General features: G+C 47.2%; 1 protein-coding gene and 1 long non-coding RNA gene across 2 annotated transcripts in view; one reads left to right on the plus strand and one right to left on the minus strand.

Annotated features, from left to right (window-relative positions):
* Positions 1 to 17,232, plus strand: part of LOC309338065 — a 188,005-nt gene that overhangs the window by 121,663 nt on the left and 49,110 nt on the right. The gene's annotated exons all lie outside the window — the stretch shown is intronic.
* The window catches only part of ELP3 (elongator acetyltransferase complex subunit 3), a 125,483-nt gene that overhangs the window by 74,675 nt on the left and 33,576 nt on the right, over positions 1 to 17,232 (minus strand). Inside the window, exon 8 of the mRNA XM_081854777.1 lies at positions 243 to 404. Coding sequence (XP_081710903.1) covers positions 243 to 404 — 162 coding nt within the window. The remainder of the gene's footprint in view (positions 1 to 242; positions 405 to 17,232) is intronic.

The following is a 17,232-nucleotide window of genomic DNA, read 5'->3' on the forward strand; positions in this document are numbered from 1 at the left end:
CATTCTCCTTTCCCTTCCTCCCCCACAACAAACACTCTGTGAGGCGAGTGGGGCTGAGAGACTTCACAGAAGTGTGACTGGCCCAAGGTCACCCAGCAGCTGCATGTGGAGGAGCGGAGACGCGAACCCGGTTCCCCAGATTAGGAGACTACCGCTCTTAACCACTACACCACACTGCTACCCGATCTCAAGTTCAGCGAGAAGGAGCAAGGATGTTTCCTTTGAAAGCCCCCTCTCCTTACCTGTTGGTGTCTCTGGCCACATCCTCATAGACACTCTGCACGCCAATCTCCAGCCTTGTGCAGCCGTATGACAACATATCGCTCAAGTGCCGTTTCAGGCAGTAATCCGGCCGGGTCTCTATAGTTATGCCAATGCACTTCGTAAGGCTTCGCTCAGAGTATCTGTGGATTAGAGACAGGGGTTGGGGGTTGGGAAGGGATGCAGAAGAGAGATATATAAGTGAGGTCTCTGCTACTTTAAGCCAAGGTGATTAATATTACGGTCCAAAAAACAAAGAGGCCCCAAACAGGAGACGTGTCACAACTGGCAAGGCCGACGCTCGTTGTAACAGTTGGGTTCGCAGCATATGGTTGGCAAATTGTGTTTACGACAATTGTGACGGATCTGCATTCAGAACCGCCTGATTACAATACAAATCCCCCATCATCTTGGCGCCCTGTAAGCAGACAGCTTTTGCTGACGGACAGGCTGGCGGCCCATCTCACCAGCAGATGGCTGTGGCTTCGGAGAACGTTTTGAAATTCGATCTCATGGAAAGGCTGTGGAGAGGGAGGGTATCTTCTTGGGCATTTTTCTTTTTGAAAAAGATGCCCCTACGTTTGCCGAGGCTGCTTCGTACATCCTGTTCCGCAGAAGAATTAAACGTACTCCGCAGGTCTATTTTTTCATTTTGGACGTACAAACCAAGATATTGACTGTTAGCTAGTGCAAGGACTTCCACCATCCTCTCCATGCCTGATACTTGCCCCCACATCCCACAATCTGTGTGAGTGCCTGGAGGCAGTTGGAGGATGGTTGGTGGTTAAAAGATTGAGGTTGAATCCTGACAAGACTGAAGTACTGTTTTGGGGGGACAGAAGGCAGGCAGGTGTGGAGGACTCCCTGGTCCTGAATGGGGTAACTATGCCCCTGAAGGATCAGGTTCACAGCCTGGGAGTCATTTTGGACTCACAGCTGTCCATGGAGGCGCAGGTCAATTCTGGGTCCAGGGCAGCTGTCTACCAGCTCCACCTGGAACACAGGATGAGACCCTACCTGCCTGCAGACTATCTCGCCAGAGTGGTGCATGCTCTAGTTATCTCTCGCTTGGACTACTGCCATGCTCTCTACGTGGGGCTAACTTTGAAGGTGACCAAGAAACTGCAATTAATCCAGAATACGGCAGCTAGACTGGTGACTGGGAGTGGCTGCTGGGACCACATAACACCGGTCCTGAGAGATCTGCATTGGCTCCTAGTATGTTTCTGAGCACAATTCAAAGTGTTGGGGCTGACCTTTCATGCCCTAAATGGCCTCAGTCCTGTATACCTGAAGGAGCGTCTCCACCTCCATTCGTTCAGCCCGGACACTGAGGTCCAGCTCTGAGGGCCTTCTGGCGGTTCCCTTATTGCAAGAAGTGAGGTTACAGGGAACCAAGCAGAGGGCCTTCTCGGTAGTGGCGCCCGCCCTGTGGAACGCCCTCCCTTCAGATGTGAAGAAAATAAGCAGCTATCTTCTCTTTAAAAGACATCTGAAGGCAGCCCTGCTTAGGGAAATTTTTAATATTTAATGCTGTATTGTTTTTATCACTCGATTGGGAGCCGCCCAGAGTAGCTAGGAAAACTCAGCTAGATGGGTGGGGTATAAATAATAAACTACTACTACTACTACTACTACTATTATTATTATTATTATTATTATTATTATTATTATTATTATTATTATATCTGCTCCAGAGGGTTGGGGAAAGAACAGATTTTGTGGAAGAGGGAAGGGGAAGTCCCACATGGTTCAGTGCAGCCTTCACCAACCTAGAGATCCTCTTGGGTGTTAAGTTCAGCAGAAGGGGCCCTCCGCTGTGCTCAGAAGTTCAGGGTGCCAATGGCCAGGAATGGGCATTCTCTGTCTTCTGGGTTTCTGGGGGTTTTCCTGTTATTCTGTCTCTCACAGCTACAATAAACCTACCATTAAAAGTATGGACTGGTCATTTCTTTGTCAGAGGGCAAACGGGCAAATTTAGCAGGGGATCAAATACTTTCCCCCCTCACTGTACCCGACACCATCACTCTACAGCTTCTGGTGAAAGCTGAAGACACAGCTCTTTACCCTGGCCTTTATCACCTGACATGTATACGATGAGATACGATAATCCTTATTGTCATTGTCCCATACAGAACGACGATATTTAAAAATCTACATCAAACATTCACAAACCAACAAGCCTGCTATCCCAACTATCCCAACCTGGTTAGCCCCTAAAAACTCTGATACCCCATTTTTAAATACAACATACTGCCATAGAGACTACCTTACAATGAGTTTAAAACCAAAATTGCATTTGGGTAGAAACTGTTTCTCAGACGGCTAGTCCTAGTCTTTATAACCCTGGACCTTCTTCCAGAAGGCAGAAGCTGAAAGAGATCATTTCCGGGGTGCCCACTATCCTGCACTATCTCTGCAGCTTTCTTATGGCACCTGGAAGCATAGATTTGATCCAAGGTGGGAAGAGTGCACCCAATTATTCTCTCCGCAGTCTTTACAACCCTGGACAGCATTGTTTCCCCCCTGATAATGTTAGAAGCAACCCTGTTTTTGTGCCTGGAAGTGAAGAGGCCAATGGGGCTCCATCAACCTGGGAAGGCAGCCCATCTGGGAGAAGGAAAACTCTTTCCTAAATCTCTGCTGCCTTGCGAGATATCTTTAGGGGAAGGAAAGGCTCAGGAGTGAACCCAACACAAATCCAGGCGCCTTGTACGCCTCCTTCCAGCAACTCCTGCAGCCAAACTGGTGTCAAATGTCTTGCTCTGCTTTCCTTTGGACCACATCAGCGAGGCCGAGAGTGGGCAGCCCAGGACCTCCACTTTTGTGCTGCTAATGCAACAACAAGCAGCAAGAACTGTGCATGCACACGAAAACTCATACCAATAACAAACTTGGTTGGTCACTAAGGTGCTACTGGAAGGAATTTTTTTATTTCGTTTCGACTATGGAAGACCAACACAGCTACCTACCTGTAAATAATAATAATAATAATAATAATTTTTATTTATACCCCGCTCTCCCCAGCCAGAGCCAGGCTCAGGGCGGCTAACACCAGTAAAAATTACGGTAAAAACATAAGGGGGAGGGGACACAAAAAACCCAATTTAAAATACAGGTTCAAATGCTATTTAAAATGCAGCCTCATTTTAAAAAGTAGCTCATAGATCACATAAAGGGAGGGAAACATAAGGGTCAGAATGAGTCCAAGCCAAAGGCCAGGCGGAACAGCACTGTCTTGCAGGCCCTGCGGAAAGAAATCAAGATCCTCCAGGGCCCTGGTCTCATGAGACAGAGCGTTCCACCAGGCCGGGGCCAGTGTTGAAAAGGCCCTGGTTGAGGCTAATCTGACTTCCTTAGGGCCCGGGGCCTCTAGAGTGTTGCTATTTATGGACCTTAAGGTACTCCGCGGGGCATACCAGGAGAGGCGGTCCCACAACCACATAGTTGTTTTAAACTGTTTTAATGCTGTGTTTTGAATCACTGTGACCTACCCAGGGACTTTAGGGTGAAGGGCGGGTAATAACAACCCCCACCGGGTGCCGTCCAGCTGTTTTGGACTACAACTCCCATCAGCATTAGGCCGAATTGCTGCTATCAAGATGAATGTATTGCCAAAAATGTTGTTTTTGTTTCAAACATTACAGATTGTGGACAAAACGGAGTGCTTCCGGAAGTGGCAGAAAGATATATCCAGATTTGTCTGGCAGGGCAAAAAGCCCAGAATTAAGTTTAAGATATTAACAGATGCGAAAGAAAGAGGGGGCTTTGCCCTGCCAGACTTAAAGTTGTACTATGAAGCCGCAGCTTTTTGCTGGCTAAAAGACTGGCTACTTCTCGAAGACACTGACGTGTTGGACTTGGAAGGTTTTAACAATGCTTTTGGTTGGCATGCATACTTATGGTATGATAAAGTTAAGATCAATAAGGCCTTTAAGAACCATATTGTCAGGAAAGCAGTGTTTAATGTCTGGACAAAATACAAAGACTTACTGGAAAATAAAACTCCAAGGTGGCTCTCACCTCTGGAGGCTAAGGCCCTAAAAAGACCCAATATGGAGGCTAAATGGCCAAAATATTGGGAAATGTTAGAAAAAGATGGAGACAATTGGAAATTGCAGAGTTTAGAGAAAATGAAGGATAAGGTGCGAGACTGGTTACATTATGCTCAGATTAAAGAAGTTTTTAAAAATGATAAAAAGTTAGGGTTCCAGGTGGAGAAATCGAAGTTAGAAACTGAATTGTTAGAACCAAAGACTAAGGTATTATCTAGAATGTATAACTTGCTGTTAAAATGGAATACACAAGACGAAATGGTTAAATCGGCTATGATAAAATGGGCACAGGACATTGGGCATAACATTATGTTTGAGGACTGGGAAAGGTTGTGGACCACTGGGTTGAACTTCACCGCATGTAATGCTTTGAAGGAAAATGTAATGAAAATGATATATAGATGGTACATGACCCCAGTTAAACTTGCCAAAATATACCATTCGTCTGATAATAAATGTTGGAAATGTAAAGAAAACGAAGGAACATTCTTTCACCTCTGGTGGACATGCCCTAAGGTGAAGGTCTTCTGGGAAATGATATATAATGAGCTGAAAAAGGTATTTAAGTATACCTTCACTAAGAAACCAGAGGCCTTCCTTCTGGGTATTGTCGGCCAGAAGGTGTTAAAGAAGGACCGAACATTTTTTATGTATGCAACAACGGCAGCAAGGATACTCATCGCAAAAAACTGGAAAACTCAAGATCTACCCACACTGGAAGAGTGGCAGATGCGACTGATGGACTATATGCAACTGGCCGAGATGACTGGCAGAATCCGTGACCTGGGAGAAGAGAAGATGGAGGAAGACTGGGAGAAATTCAAGAAGTATCTACAAAAACATTGTAATTTGGTTGAATGCTAAGAAGGATGCTAGATTATAAAAAACTGGCCACCACTAAATTAGATTTGAAATTTGATGATAAGTGAGACTAAAGAAAATATAAAATTTTTTGGAAGAAGTGCTAGATTATATTTGAATGAGTGGACATGAGATTGTAAACAAGTTGATAATTTGTTTGGAAAAAACTTTTAACGATGTAAATGGGAGCGGGAGACGTGAGGGAGTCCAAAGAAGTGATGAAATTATGTCTGTGATAGAAGTAAGACTGTTTATTATTTGTGCATTTATATTTAAAAACTTTAATAAATATTTATAAAAAAAAAAAATACAACTCCCATCAGCATCACACAGCCTTACCGGCCAGGGCTGCTGGGAATTGTCGCCCCAAAGGCTGGAACATACCAGGATGGTTTGTCATTATATGTGCAAACTGAACTATTAAGAACATGCAACCACAATTTTGGGAATCTGACCCACGTATGGTTTAGCTCACTGTAAATCATTTTTAAAATTGCAACCCAGGGAACACCGCTTTTCCTCATAAACTTGCCAGGATTACCTCCATGAGAACAATCAGTAATAGAGGTGCTCTACAGACATCTCTTTTTAAGGGAGAGGCACAAAGCCCATCATTTTGCACTGGCTTTGGGGGAACAGGGCTGCTCTTATCAGACTCGTTATTTTGCTATTTCAGCCGAGTGAATTCATATTGTACTCTTACACTTTTAATTGGTTTTTATATTGCCTTCAATAAGTTTCGAAGTCTGCCTCCAGCTGTGTAGGAGGAAAAGTGGAGTCACATGCATGAGATCCATAGGCGAGGGGCCTTCCTTGCACCCCAAACCCTGCTCTGATGCTGCCAGGTTATTCATTTGAATAGCAAGCTCCAAGTGCTACAAATCCCCATGAAACCCCACTGCAGAAGATCGTGTGCTGTTTGGCCACCTGGAAAGGAATCCGCTGCTGGGATCTACTAGAAGCAAATGCTAAGATCCTGCTGGAATGTCTTTTCTAAATGCACAGTTTTCTATGTTTGAAAGATAACAATACATAATTTGCATCCTAATAGCTCCTGGGTACAGAATAAGCACAGTCTTCCTCTTTGGCTACCCACCCAACTCTGCAGATCCCCAAAACATCTTAAAGGTAAAGGTAAAGGTAAAGGAACCCCTGACAGTTAAGTCCAGTCGCAAACGACTCTGGGGTTGCGGCGCTCATCTCGCTTTACAGGCTGAGGGAGCCGGCGTTTGTCCACAGACAGTTTTTCCGGGTCATGTGGCCAGCATAACTAAGCTGCTTCTGGCAAAAACAGAGCAGCGCACGGAAATGCCGTTTACCTTTTCGCTGGAGTGGTACCTATTTATTTAGTCATACCTTGGATTGAAGTAGCTTTGGGTTGAGTATTTTCGGGTTGCACTCCGCGGCAACCCGGAAGTAACAGAACACGTTACTTCTGGGTTTCGCTGCTTGTGCATGTGCAGACGCTCAAAATGACGTACGCGCATGTGCGGAAGTGGCGAATCACGACCCACGCAGCTTGCGTTCACTTCAGGATGCAAACGGGGCTCTGGAATGGATCCCGTTCGCATCCAGAGGTACCACTGTACTTGCACTTTGGGGCGTGCTTTCGAACTCCTAGGTTGGCAGGAGCTGGGACCGAGCAACGGGAGCACACCCTGCCACAGGAATTCGAACCACCAACCTTCTGATCGGCAAGCCCTAGGCTCTGTGGTTTATAACGCAGCGCCACCTGCGTCTCTTTACCAGGTGTCTGCAGACATCTCTGCATTTTCTCTTTTCATATGCCTCTTTCTCAGCGGCTCCAAGGAACAAGAAGCCAACAGACCAGCCATCTATACCTGGGTCACTCATTTTTCCCAGCTCAGCCTCCCGGCCACCTTTAAAACTAGGAAGCTCAATTCTTGCTCAGTCTCCGTATCCAAGGGGTACACAGTCCAGAAGTACTGGGCTAGAACTCAGGATCCACTTCAGATTGAGGACTGTACTCATAAGAACTAAAACCTCCTTCCAGAATTTTGCAAGCATCCTGCATCCCCCCAGAACAGGCCTCCCCCTACAGCACCACATCTCCAGCAATTGTCTGAGGTCGTGAGGCCTAGGGCAGCGGTTCTCAACCTATGGGTCTCCAGATGTTGTTGGACTACAACTCCCATCATCCCTGAGCTCTGGCCTTGCTAGCTGGGGGTGATGGGAGTTGTAGTCCAACAACATCTGGGGACCCACAGGTTGAGAAAGGCTGGCCTAAGGGGTAGTATCAGGCAGGTAGCCAATGAATGCTGAATAGTATTTTTTGTGGCAGGGATCACCAACATTTTTAGATCCTGGGCACATTTGTTGAGAGAATGCAAAGCCTCCTCCGGTCACTTTTGATCCCCTCCCGTAGATCGCTACTCCCAAGAGTGAAAAGGATGAACACATGTTTCCAAAGGATCTGGGTAAATGTCAGAGAGTTGGAAGAAGAAGTGGGGAAGAGTATTGCTCTTCCAACTTCAGCTCTGTGTACTTTTTCCAAGGGAGAGAAAGGTAACCAACTCAAGACCAAGGGTTCAAAGACTTCATGGATGCTTGGAGAGGTAGGATGGTCACCTGTCAGGGCAACTTTAGCTGTGATTCCTGCACTGCAGGGGGTTGGACTAGATGATCTTTGGGGGGCCCCTTCCAACTATGATTCTATTCAACACTCCAGAGAGCCCCATCCCATCCCCTCTCTCTTTCCCACGGCCACCGCCACCCGCTGCCTACTCTCTCTCCTCCATGAGATCTAAAACACAGGCTTTCAGCTTCAGCCAAGATCCAGCCTTGCAAGACAGAAGCAGGTTCCAGACGTCTTTCTGTTTTCAGCAAATGAATGATTGAACGCTAACCTTCAACCGATGACTAATACACAGTGCGTGGCACACCCCCCAACTAGGCAGCTGGAGGCAAAGGGTAATGTTATTGGATTCGAGTCTAATCATATTACTTTGAAGTTGTAGGAGAGGTACTTTAGGAGGAAGAACACAATTAAGGGCTCCAAAACGACACAAAATGTTTATATATATATATATATATTATTATTCATGCATTAATCATAATACCACTTTCAGGCATCCATCTACTCACCGCTGAAACACTGCATTGCAGTAACTGGTTTGTCGGAATAACGCTATGCAGCAGGTTACAGCTGGAAGAAATTAACTTAGCAGGACTGCACTGGTGGATATTACTGCTGGGCTGCCCCCACCCCAAATAAGCTGTTGCGTACCTTTGATGTTTTCCTAGACTTGGACTACCAACCAGATCTGTTTTTGAGGGGCACGTTTGGACTAGTATCCCACTCTATCCCTTTGACTCCAGACAGGAAATTGGAGAGTCAGTATGGTGTACTATGCTGTGCTATGACCTGAAAGACCATGGTTTTGGGTTTCCCCCAGAGCAGATTTGGGGATAGTGTGGGCAGAGGGAGGAGAGGAATTCCTGTTGCACCCGTGGGAATCTTTGTGGTGACTTCTGCCAGCGCAGTGGGTTGGCTGAATGCAGCCCAAGGAGTTTGAAGCATCACTCCCACTGCTCAGGCAACGACTGTTAACAAGCATGAGTCAAAACATGGCCACTGAACAGCTCCCGAAGTGAGCACGTTACTAGCAAAGTTTCCAAAGGTTCTTCCAGGGAGTGGTATCCTGACACCCTAAAGCTGTGTTCTTCAACTCTGGGTTCCCAGGTGGTGTGTCGGACTACAACCCCATCGCCCACAACCAATGAGACAGGATGATGAGAGTTATAGTCCAACAACATCTGGGGACTCCAAGTTGAGGAATAGCCTTCCTTCACCTGCTGCCCTCCAGACAATGTAGACTACAACTCCCATCGTCCACAGCTAGATTAGCCAATGGGACAGGATGATGGGAGTTGTAGTCCCAACAACATCTGGGGAGCTAAGGTTGAAGAACAATGTCCTACATTACTTCACGCAGTTGAGTACCAGCACTTGATATGTAGGAACACGGGTGGCGCTGTGGGTTAAACCACAGAGCCTAGGACTTGCTGATCAGAGGGTCGGCAGTTTGAATCCCCGCAATGACGGGGTGAGCTCCCGTTGCTCGGTCCCTGCTCCTGCCAACCTAGCAGTTCGAAAGCACGTCAAAGTGCAAGTAGATAAATAGGTACCACTCCGGCGGGAAGGTAAACAGCGTTTCCATGCGCTGCTCTGGTTCGCCAGAAGCGGCTTAGTCATGCTGGCCACATGACCCGGAAGCTGCACACCAGCTCCCTCGGCCAATAAAGCGAGATGAGCGCCGCAACCCCAGAGTCGGACACGACTGGACCTAATGGTCAGGGTTCCCTTTACCCTTTACCTACTCAATATGTAGCATGGCTGGCCAAGCCAGGGCAGTGGGACTCTGTGGTGATGCCATTGCCCAGGGCTGGAACACAAGGACCCATAGAAACCAAGTGCCCCGCGTCACCCTGAAGGCTAACAAATGTATTGCCGTGTAAGCATTTGTCAGGCGACTTAGGCTGAATGTAGTATGTTTACGGTGACGCATCCCTCTGCTGAACCGGCCCCCTCCTCTCCCTTTGGCAGCTTTGTCTGCATCTCAGGGTGTTCTTGTGAAGATAAAGAAATCGAAAAGATCTTCCTGGCGCTGAAAGGAGCTGCCAGAGGAATGAATACAGAAAGCCGCTCTTAAGGTTAGCTGGTTAATGACTGAATTGGACAAAGGAGGGACGGCTGACAGAATAGCTGAACTCCCTTTTGTCATGCAGGCAATCGACAGAGAAGTAAAAGAAAGGATTCTGGTGGGCTTCCCAAAGCCATAAGGCACCAGCATTATCGGAGTCCAAGGACACACTTCCCAGTCAGGCATAAATGTCTAAGGTACCATACAAAGCAGTACTGGAGAGGAGTTGTGGCCTGGAGAGCCCTGGAAGGGCACATTTGGCCCACGGTCCTGAGGTTGCCCACCCCTCAAGTAAAAGAATGTGCCACAAACATTTGACATCTAAGGCCAAAACTTATTACAGATACAACACAGTTTGTCCGCCACAGGGGGGACGTAGCTGATGGAGGAAAATGTTTTAAAGAAGGCTGGTTTGCAGCAAACAAAGAATTGCAATGATCTGTCCTTCCAGTGAGCACTCAGGGCTGATTTCCTTCAGAATGGATTGGTTTGATCTTCCTGAGTGCTCACTGGAAGGACAGATCCTGAAGCTGAGGCTCCAAGACTTTGGCCACCTCATGAGAAGAGAAGACTCCCTGGAAAAGACCCTGATGTTGGGAAAGATGGAGGGCACAAGGAGAAGGGGACGACAGAGGATGAGATGGTGGGATGGTGTTCTTGAAGCTACCAGCATGAGTTTGACCAAACTGTGGGATTTTATCTGCCCTGAATCTTCAAACATTCAGCTTCATTGCCTGACCACTTCTGGTGTTGGGGGGGGGGGACTTTTCTCTATATACGTTCTCTCTGTATAATTTTTATTAAATTTTGTTTAAATTTTAGAATATCCATTTAAACAACTTTAAAATGACTTCCCTTCTTCTTGTTCCATGGTTCATTTTGCACAACATAAATCCCTGCATATTTTATATAAACTAAACCATTCAGTATCCCACTATTACATCCATCAAAACTTATTTACACTGTTGAATCTATCTTAATGCTGCAAACGTTTTCAACTATACACAATTTCTCCCCATATATTCAATAAACACTTTCTGATCTTCTTCAAACACATATTCTTCTTGTTCTCTTCTTCTATATGTTAGGTCCGCAAGCTGAGCATATTCCATCAGTTTAAGTTGCCATTCTTCTTTGGTTGGGACTTTGCTCGTTTTCCATTTTGGGCTAACAAAACACGGGCTGCAGTAGTGGCATACATAAATAACCTTTTTTGATACCTGGGAATTTCCATCTGAATTATCCCCAACAAAAAGGACTCTGGTTTTTTTGGAAAAGTACTTTTAAACATTTTTTTCAATTCATTATGAATTATTTCCCAATTCTCTTTTACCCCTTCACAAGTCCACCACATATGATATAACATTCCCTCTCTATATACTTTCTCCATGCTCTGCCCAATTTTATAAACTTCTATTGTGTAGCCTCTTACTCGCCTTTTCTCAAACTAAAAAGTCCCAAATGTTGCTGCCTTTCTTCAGAGATGAGCCACTCCATCCCCTCCAGCGTTTTGGTTGCCATTCTTTGAACGTTCCCCAACTCTGCAACACCCTTTCTGAGAGGCACAGAAGATGATTCTGGCTCCCTGAAAGCAGCCGTTTCCAAACCCCGAGGCAGCTGCAGCACAACAGAAAAGCCCACGTTATTGATTGAAGCTATCGTTTGGCTGATCTCGGCAAAGAACTCTGCAATCGCCATCTGTTTCAGGATTAGCAGAACCAGCCTGCTTGGCTGAAATGTCACACTGTACCTAATGCCCAGTGACACAAATGTGCCGCTCAGTGACAAAGACCCAAGACAAGGTGTGCACTGAAAATGCAGCAGCTAAGCGGAGAGGGAGAATTCCCACTCCTACCTTGGTCCCCACAAGTCACGGTAAGTGGAGCTAACACAACAGCTGGAAGGTCGTTCTCTTGCAGAAGCGCAGCAAGGATGTTGCCGCTTAAGCTCCTGCCCTATGTACCGGGTCTGAGTGCTGTCACCGTGCTTAATAATCCTATAATATATCTGAAGGGCCCATAGGTTTATCACAGTTAGGCTTAGAACAGTGGTGTCCAAACTTTTTTCAAAGAGGGTCAGATTTCATGAAGTGAACATGCATGAGGGCCGACCAAAGTTGTTGACCTTTTTTTTAGGACTGAAGCTGTTGACCTTCTTTTAGGATTTCCCCCCAGGAAATAAACTGCCACAGGGGCTGGATTAAACCGACCAGTGGGCTGGATTAGGCCCCCGGGCCAGACTTTGGACATGCCTGGCTTAGAACAACGTCCTTAGGGAGACCAGCGCAGGCTGGTCTCAAGGGTCATCAAGTCTGCAATACAGAAATCACAGCTGAAGCATCCCTGAAAGATTACCACCCACCCTCTGCTTAAAAACCGCCAAGGAAAGAGAACCCACCACCTCCCACAGTAGCCCATTCCACTGTCAAACACTTCTCACAGCTGTCTTGTCATCTGCATACCTTCCAGCTTGCCAATATCCTTCTTAAATTGTGGTGCCCAGAACTGGACACAGGTGTGGTCTGACCAAGGCAGAATAGAGTGGGACCACTGCTTCCTTACTCTGGACACTCAACTTCTGTTGATGCAGCCTAGAATTGCGTTAGCTTTGCTTTCAGTGCCTGGAGCTCTGAAGCAGGGCTGGAGCCAGGAGTCTTCACAGCCTGTTGGAACTATCCATGGTCTGGTAGATCTGTGTCTGACCCAAGCTTGTCTGTCTGTCTGCCCCCCTCCCTGCACTTTCTCTGTGGAGGTGGCTCCAGAGCACTCTGCCAACCTCTCTGGCTACAGACTGCCAGCTTAAGTGCCACCTGCTGCTGGCTGCCATCCACCCACCCACTCATGTCACAGCCAGGCTTCAGAGGACCTCGTCCAGCACCCGCAGGTCAAAACAGGACCCGATTATATGCACCTGCCCATTACCATCCTCAGCAACCTCTTCACTAGCAATTAAACAAAGCTACTCAAGTCACGTTGCAGATACAACCTCAGAACTTGGCAGGTCTTGCCAAGCAAGACCTTTGTGAGTTTGGCATTAAGTAAAATCAACGCTTGTGCTGACAAGGTAAAACAGGAACCCCTGTGTCCTCCGTCATCCATTTCCAGGCCCAGACTGCCTTACTAAAATCAAGATGATAATGATGATGATGATGATGATGATGATGATCATTTATTTATACCCCGCCCATCTGGCTGGGTTTCCCCAGCCACTCTGGGCGGCTTCCAACAAAACACTAAAATACAATAACCTATTAAACATTAAAAGCTTCCCTAAACAGGGCTGCCTTCAGATGTCTTCTAAAAGTTTGGTAGTTATTTTTCTCTTTGACATCTGGTAGGAGGGCGTTCCCTGTAACTTGGCTTCTCGCAGCGAGGGAACCGCCAGAAGGCCCTCGGCGCTGGACCTCAGTGTCCGGGCAGAATGACAGAGGTGGGGACGCTCCATCAGGTATACTGGACCAAGGACGTTTAGGGCTTTAAAGATACACTATGTCCACAGCCTCTCCTTGATCCACCAAACTTGTAACTCCACCCAAAAAAGAAATGTGATTTGTCTGGCATGACTTGTTGTTGAGAAACCTATGCTGGGTCCTTTTCTAAGCGCTTGCAGAGCAATTGTTTATCTGTTGTAGGACTTTTCCTCCGTCTTTGTTGTAGGACTTTTCCTGGTATCAGTGTCAAGCTGACCCCCCCCCCCCGACAACATTTGCCCACTTCCAGTCTGCAGGAACCTCTGTTCTCCAAGAATCCTCCAAGATTATAGACAGAGGCTCTGAGATTACATGCAGAGGCTCCTTTAGTAAACCTGGATGCAGCTCATCAGGCCCTGGAGATTTGAACTCATTTAAAAGTAACTAGGTTTTCCATCTCTACCTCTTTCCCCTATCTTGGGCTGCAGCTCCCTCCTTACACCACGTTATCACCAGGTTGGACAGAGGCAAAGTAGGAGTTGAGCAGTTCCACCTTCTCTCTGTCACCCAATAGTATTTATCTATCTTCTCCATGCAGAGGACCTACCACTTGCTTTTTCCTCCTCTCGCTTCTTGCTTCAAGCAGAGCTAAATAAACTTTTAAAAATTATTTGCAACCCCTCTCACAAGCCTGAGCTCATTCTGAGCATTTGCCTGCCTGATCATCTCCCTGCAAATATAACACCACCCAGTTACAGTGGTGCCTCGCAAGACGAAATTAATTCGTTCCGCGAGTTTTTTCGTCTTGCGATTTTTTCGTCTTGCGAAGCACGGACTTTGGAAAAGCTTCAAAAATCACCAAAGTCTTCAAAAACCTCAAAAAAGGCTACCACACCGCGTGCTATGAGTTGCTCCTCGAAGTGAATGCACGGTTTTAAGAAAAAGGAAGCAAACTTGCAAGACAAAGGAAACAAACTTGCAAGACATTTTCGTCTTGCGAAGCAAGCCCATAGGGGAATCCGTTTTGCGAAGCAACTCAAAAAACGAAAAACTCTTTCGTTTTGCGAGTTTTTCGTCTTACGAGGCATTCGTCTTGCGAGGTACCACTGTACATGTTTTTTGGAGTTAAGAACTGGAATCATTGCCAATTTATTTAGGGTTTTATCCCATTAATAAGTGTAACCAGGAAAGGACTCTGCTTTTCCTCTCAAGTGGCTTTGACCGGCCAAGACAGGCAAAGACAATTTCTTCACAGCTGCCGCAGCAGAGTCTTTTGAAATGATCTGTGCTACAATCAGCTGCCTTTGGCACGGGACTACATGTTCTTAGCACAGTGCAAAAACAGGCTTGATCACATTCCACGAGTACCTCCCACCCGGCAATCCCCTGCAGATGTAGGAAGTTTAACCTGCTGTCTGCATGATGGGGGCTGGCATGGACAACGTGAGATGGATGTGAAGTAAGAAGATAAGGAGAGCCCTGCAGGGGCCAGATCAGGCCAAACAGAGCCTAGCATCCCTTTCCACACAGTGGCCAGCCCGATGCCCTAATGGCTTAAAAAGAAAACAAGACCAATTCAGGAAAGCTAGTCATCACCTTGCCAACAACGGTCCGTATAGTTAAAGCTATGGTTTTCCCAGTAGTGATGTGTGGAAGTGAGAGCTGGACCATAAACAAGGCTGATCGCCGAAGAATGGATGCTTTTGAATTCTGGTGCTGGAGGAGACTCTTGAGAGTCCCATGGACTGCAAGAAGATCAAACCTCTCCATTCTGAAGGAAATCAGCCCTGAGTGCTCACTGGAAGGACAGATCCTGAAGCTGAGGCTCCAAAACTTTGGCCACCTCATGAGAAGAGAAGACTCCCTGGAAAAGACCCTGTGAGAGTTCAGAATTTATCTGGTTAAATTCCCTGGTGTGTGTCACCTGCTGACGTCAGCTTACAGAAGCTGGGCGGAGACAGAAGAATAGGAGGAGACTTTTTTCCTGTATTGTTCTGTTCCCTCTGTGTATCCGGAGAGGGAGACATGTTTTGCAGCAATGGCTGCCAGCAGTGACGGACTTTGATGTTGTAATGTTTTAATAAAGACCTGTAAATAGACACACTGTCTATGTATGCTTGCATGGAGAAGTAAGGCTGCTTTACAACGCTGCGTGTTTCACTCTGCTTAAAGCCGTGACTGAAGAGACAGCAGAAGAAGCGTGCCGGACCGCTGTAAGTGATTGATTGGGATCGTAAAGCTGTCTGAGATCGCGGCTCCATCGATCAAGCTCAGAGATCGATTTCCGCATAGGTTATGGGAAGGTCAGACAACGCTCGTAAAGCAGTCGGTGTGAGCTCCAGGAACGCTTTGAAGTCAGCGTGGATGCCGGTGAGCAAGAATGATTAATTGCCTGCTTCCGAGAGACAGTGAGGGCTTCTGATACAGAGAGCTGGCCGGAGGCGGAGGCTGCGTTCAGTGAGTCTTGCCTGATGCTGGAAGGCAGAGCTGCTCAGAGACAGAGCTAAAAGCTAAAAGGCAGCTGAAAAATCGTTTCTCCACGGAGAAGGGAGAGCCCGGAGGAGCTGGTACTGAGTTCTGAGTAAGTACAGCTTGAGGGGCACCTTGGGAGAACGGGAGAACATGGCAGAGAGCCAGGCTCTTGTGGACATTCCGTTTGCAAAGCTAACTTTAAAAAGTTGGCAAGAATGGTCAAGAAGAGTCAGGGGTTGGTTCTTGGTCACTGGGCTTTGGGAAGGAAGCCAGTCAGAGCCAGCTGAAGCAGGCTGTGAATCTGCGGTGCCTGGAGATGGCAAGCAGAGAATGCAACAAGAGCTGAATATGCTCAGAGCATGCGTTGATGCTTCACTGAGGCCTCATTTGGAAGGTGTACAGACACCAGGGGCTGCCTGGAATGTGCTGCGAAGTTTGTGTGAAACTGCAGCAGGAGGCCAGGGCCCTGGAGAAGAAATGGAGAGCCCCAAGATGGCTGCGGCCCCAGTTCCCGGTACTTCAGTCTCAAGGAGCACTGTTGGGCAGATCGGGGGGGCGAAGAGTTCCAAAGGCAAGTTTAAGAAACTTTCCACTGTTGCTGAAGCGGAGAGCAGCTTCAAGGGGGGCCAGGCTGGTGGGAGGCGCCGTTCCAGAAGAAGGAAGGCCAGGCCAGCTGGGAGGAGCCCCAGGCAGTATTTTTCCACTGGAGTACAACGTCTGCATGGCAGCTGCCCCCACCGGAGCAGAGAGCCGATGCAGGATGTTTGCAAGGACACTTCCCATGGGAATCAAGCGGGTTTCCATGGCAACAGGCCTGGGAAGACAGGCAGGCGTGGAACTGAGCCAGGTGGTCGTGGTAAACAACAGGAAGAGGCTTATCAAGTCTCTGCGAGTATGGCATTGTTCGAAGACGGCCGAATGGAAAATTTCGAAATGGCTTTTGTAATCGACTCAGCAGCTAACCGCAACATGGTTCCAGAGACACCTGCAGTCGAGATGTGGAATTGCACGGCAGTTCCAAAAGGACAGGGACAGACTGTTAAGTTTGCAAATGGACAAAGGGCTGAAGTTTATAAGTTTGCTAATGCCTATTTTTCTGTTTTGCAGGAAAGGATGGAGTTTTGTATTGTCCCAGAGGCGCATCACTGTTTATTATCTGTGCCTTATTTGTTGAAAAAAGGGTTTCAGGTTTGTTTTCAGGATGATGTCTGCACAATCTCCAAAGGGGAGAGGGTACTTGCCAAGGTTAAGAAGGGGCAGAATGATCTTTTCATTCTTAAAACGTCTCTTAGGGGTGGGGGGAAGGTTGAGAGAGCACAGGCGCAGCGTGCTACAGTTCCCACTCATGTTCAATGTGCTTGTGCATGGCATCAGAGGACCAATCATAGTTCTCTAGAAGAACTGCAAGTACTTCCTGAGGTTACCAGAGGGTGTAAAATTAGAGATTGTGGACGTGCCATTAGTTGCGCCACATGCAAGCAGGCGAAGGTGAGGGGGTGCAGTTACCCAA

The sequence above is a fragment of the Podarcis erhardii genome (assembly GCF_964252035.2).
Source record: "Podarcis erhardii genome assembly, chromosome: 3".
Classification (NCBI taxonomy): Eukaryota; Metazoa; Chordata; class Lepidosauria; order Squamata; family Lacertidae; genus Podarcis; species Podarcis erhardii.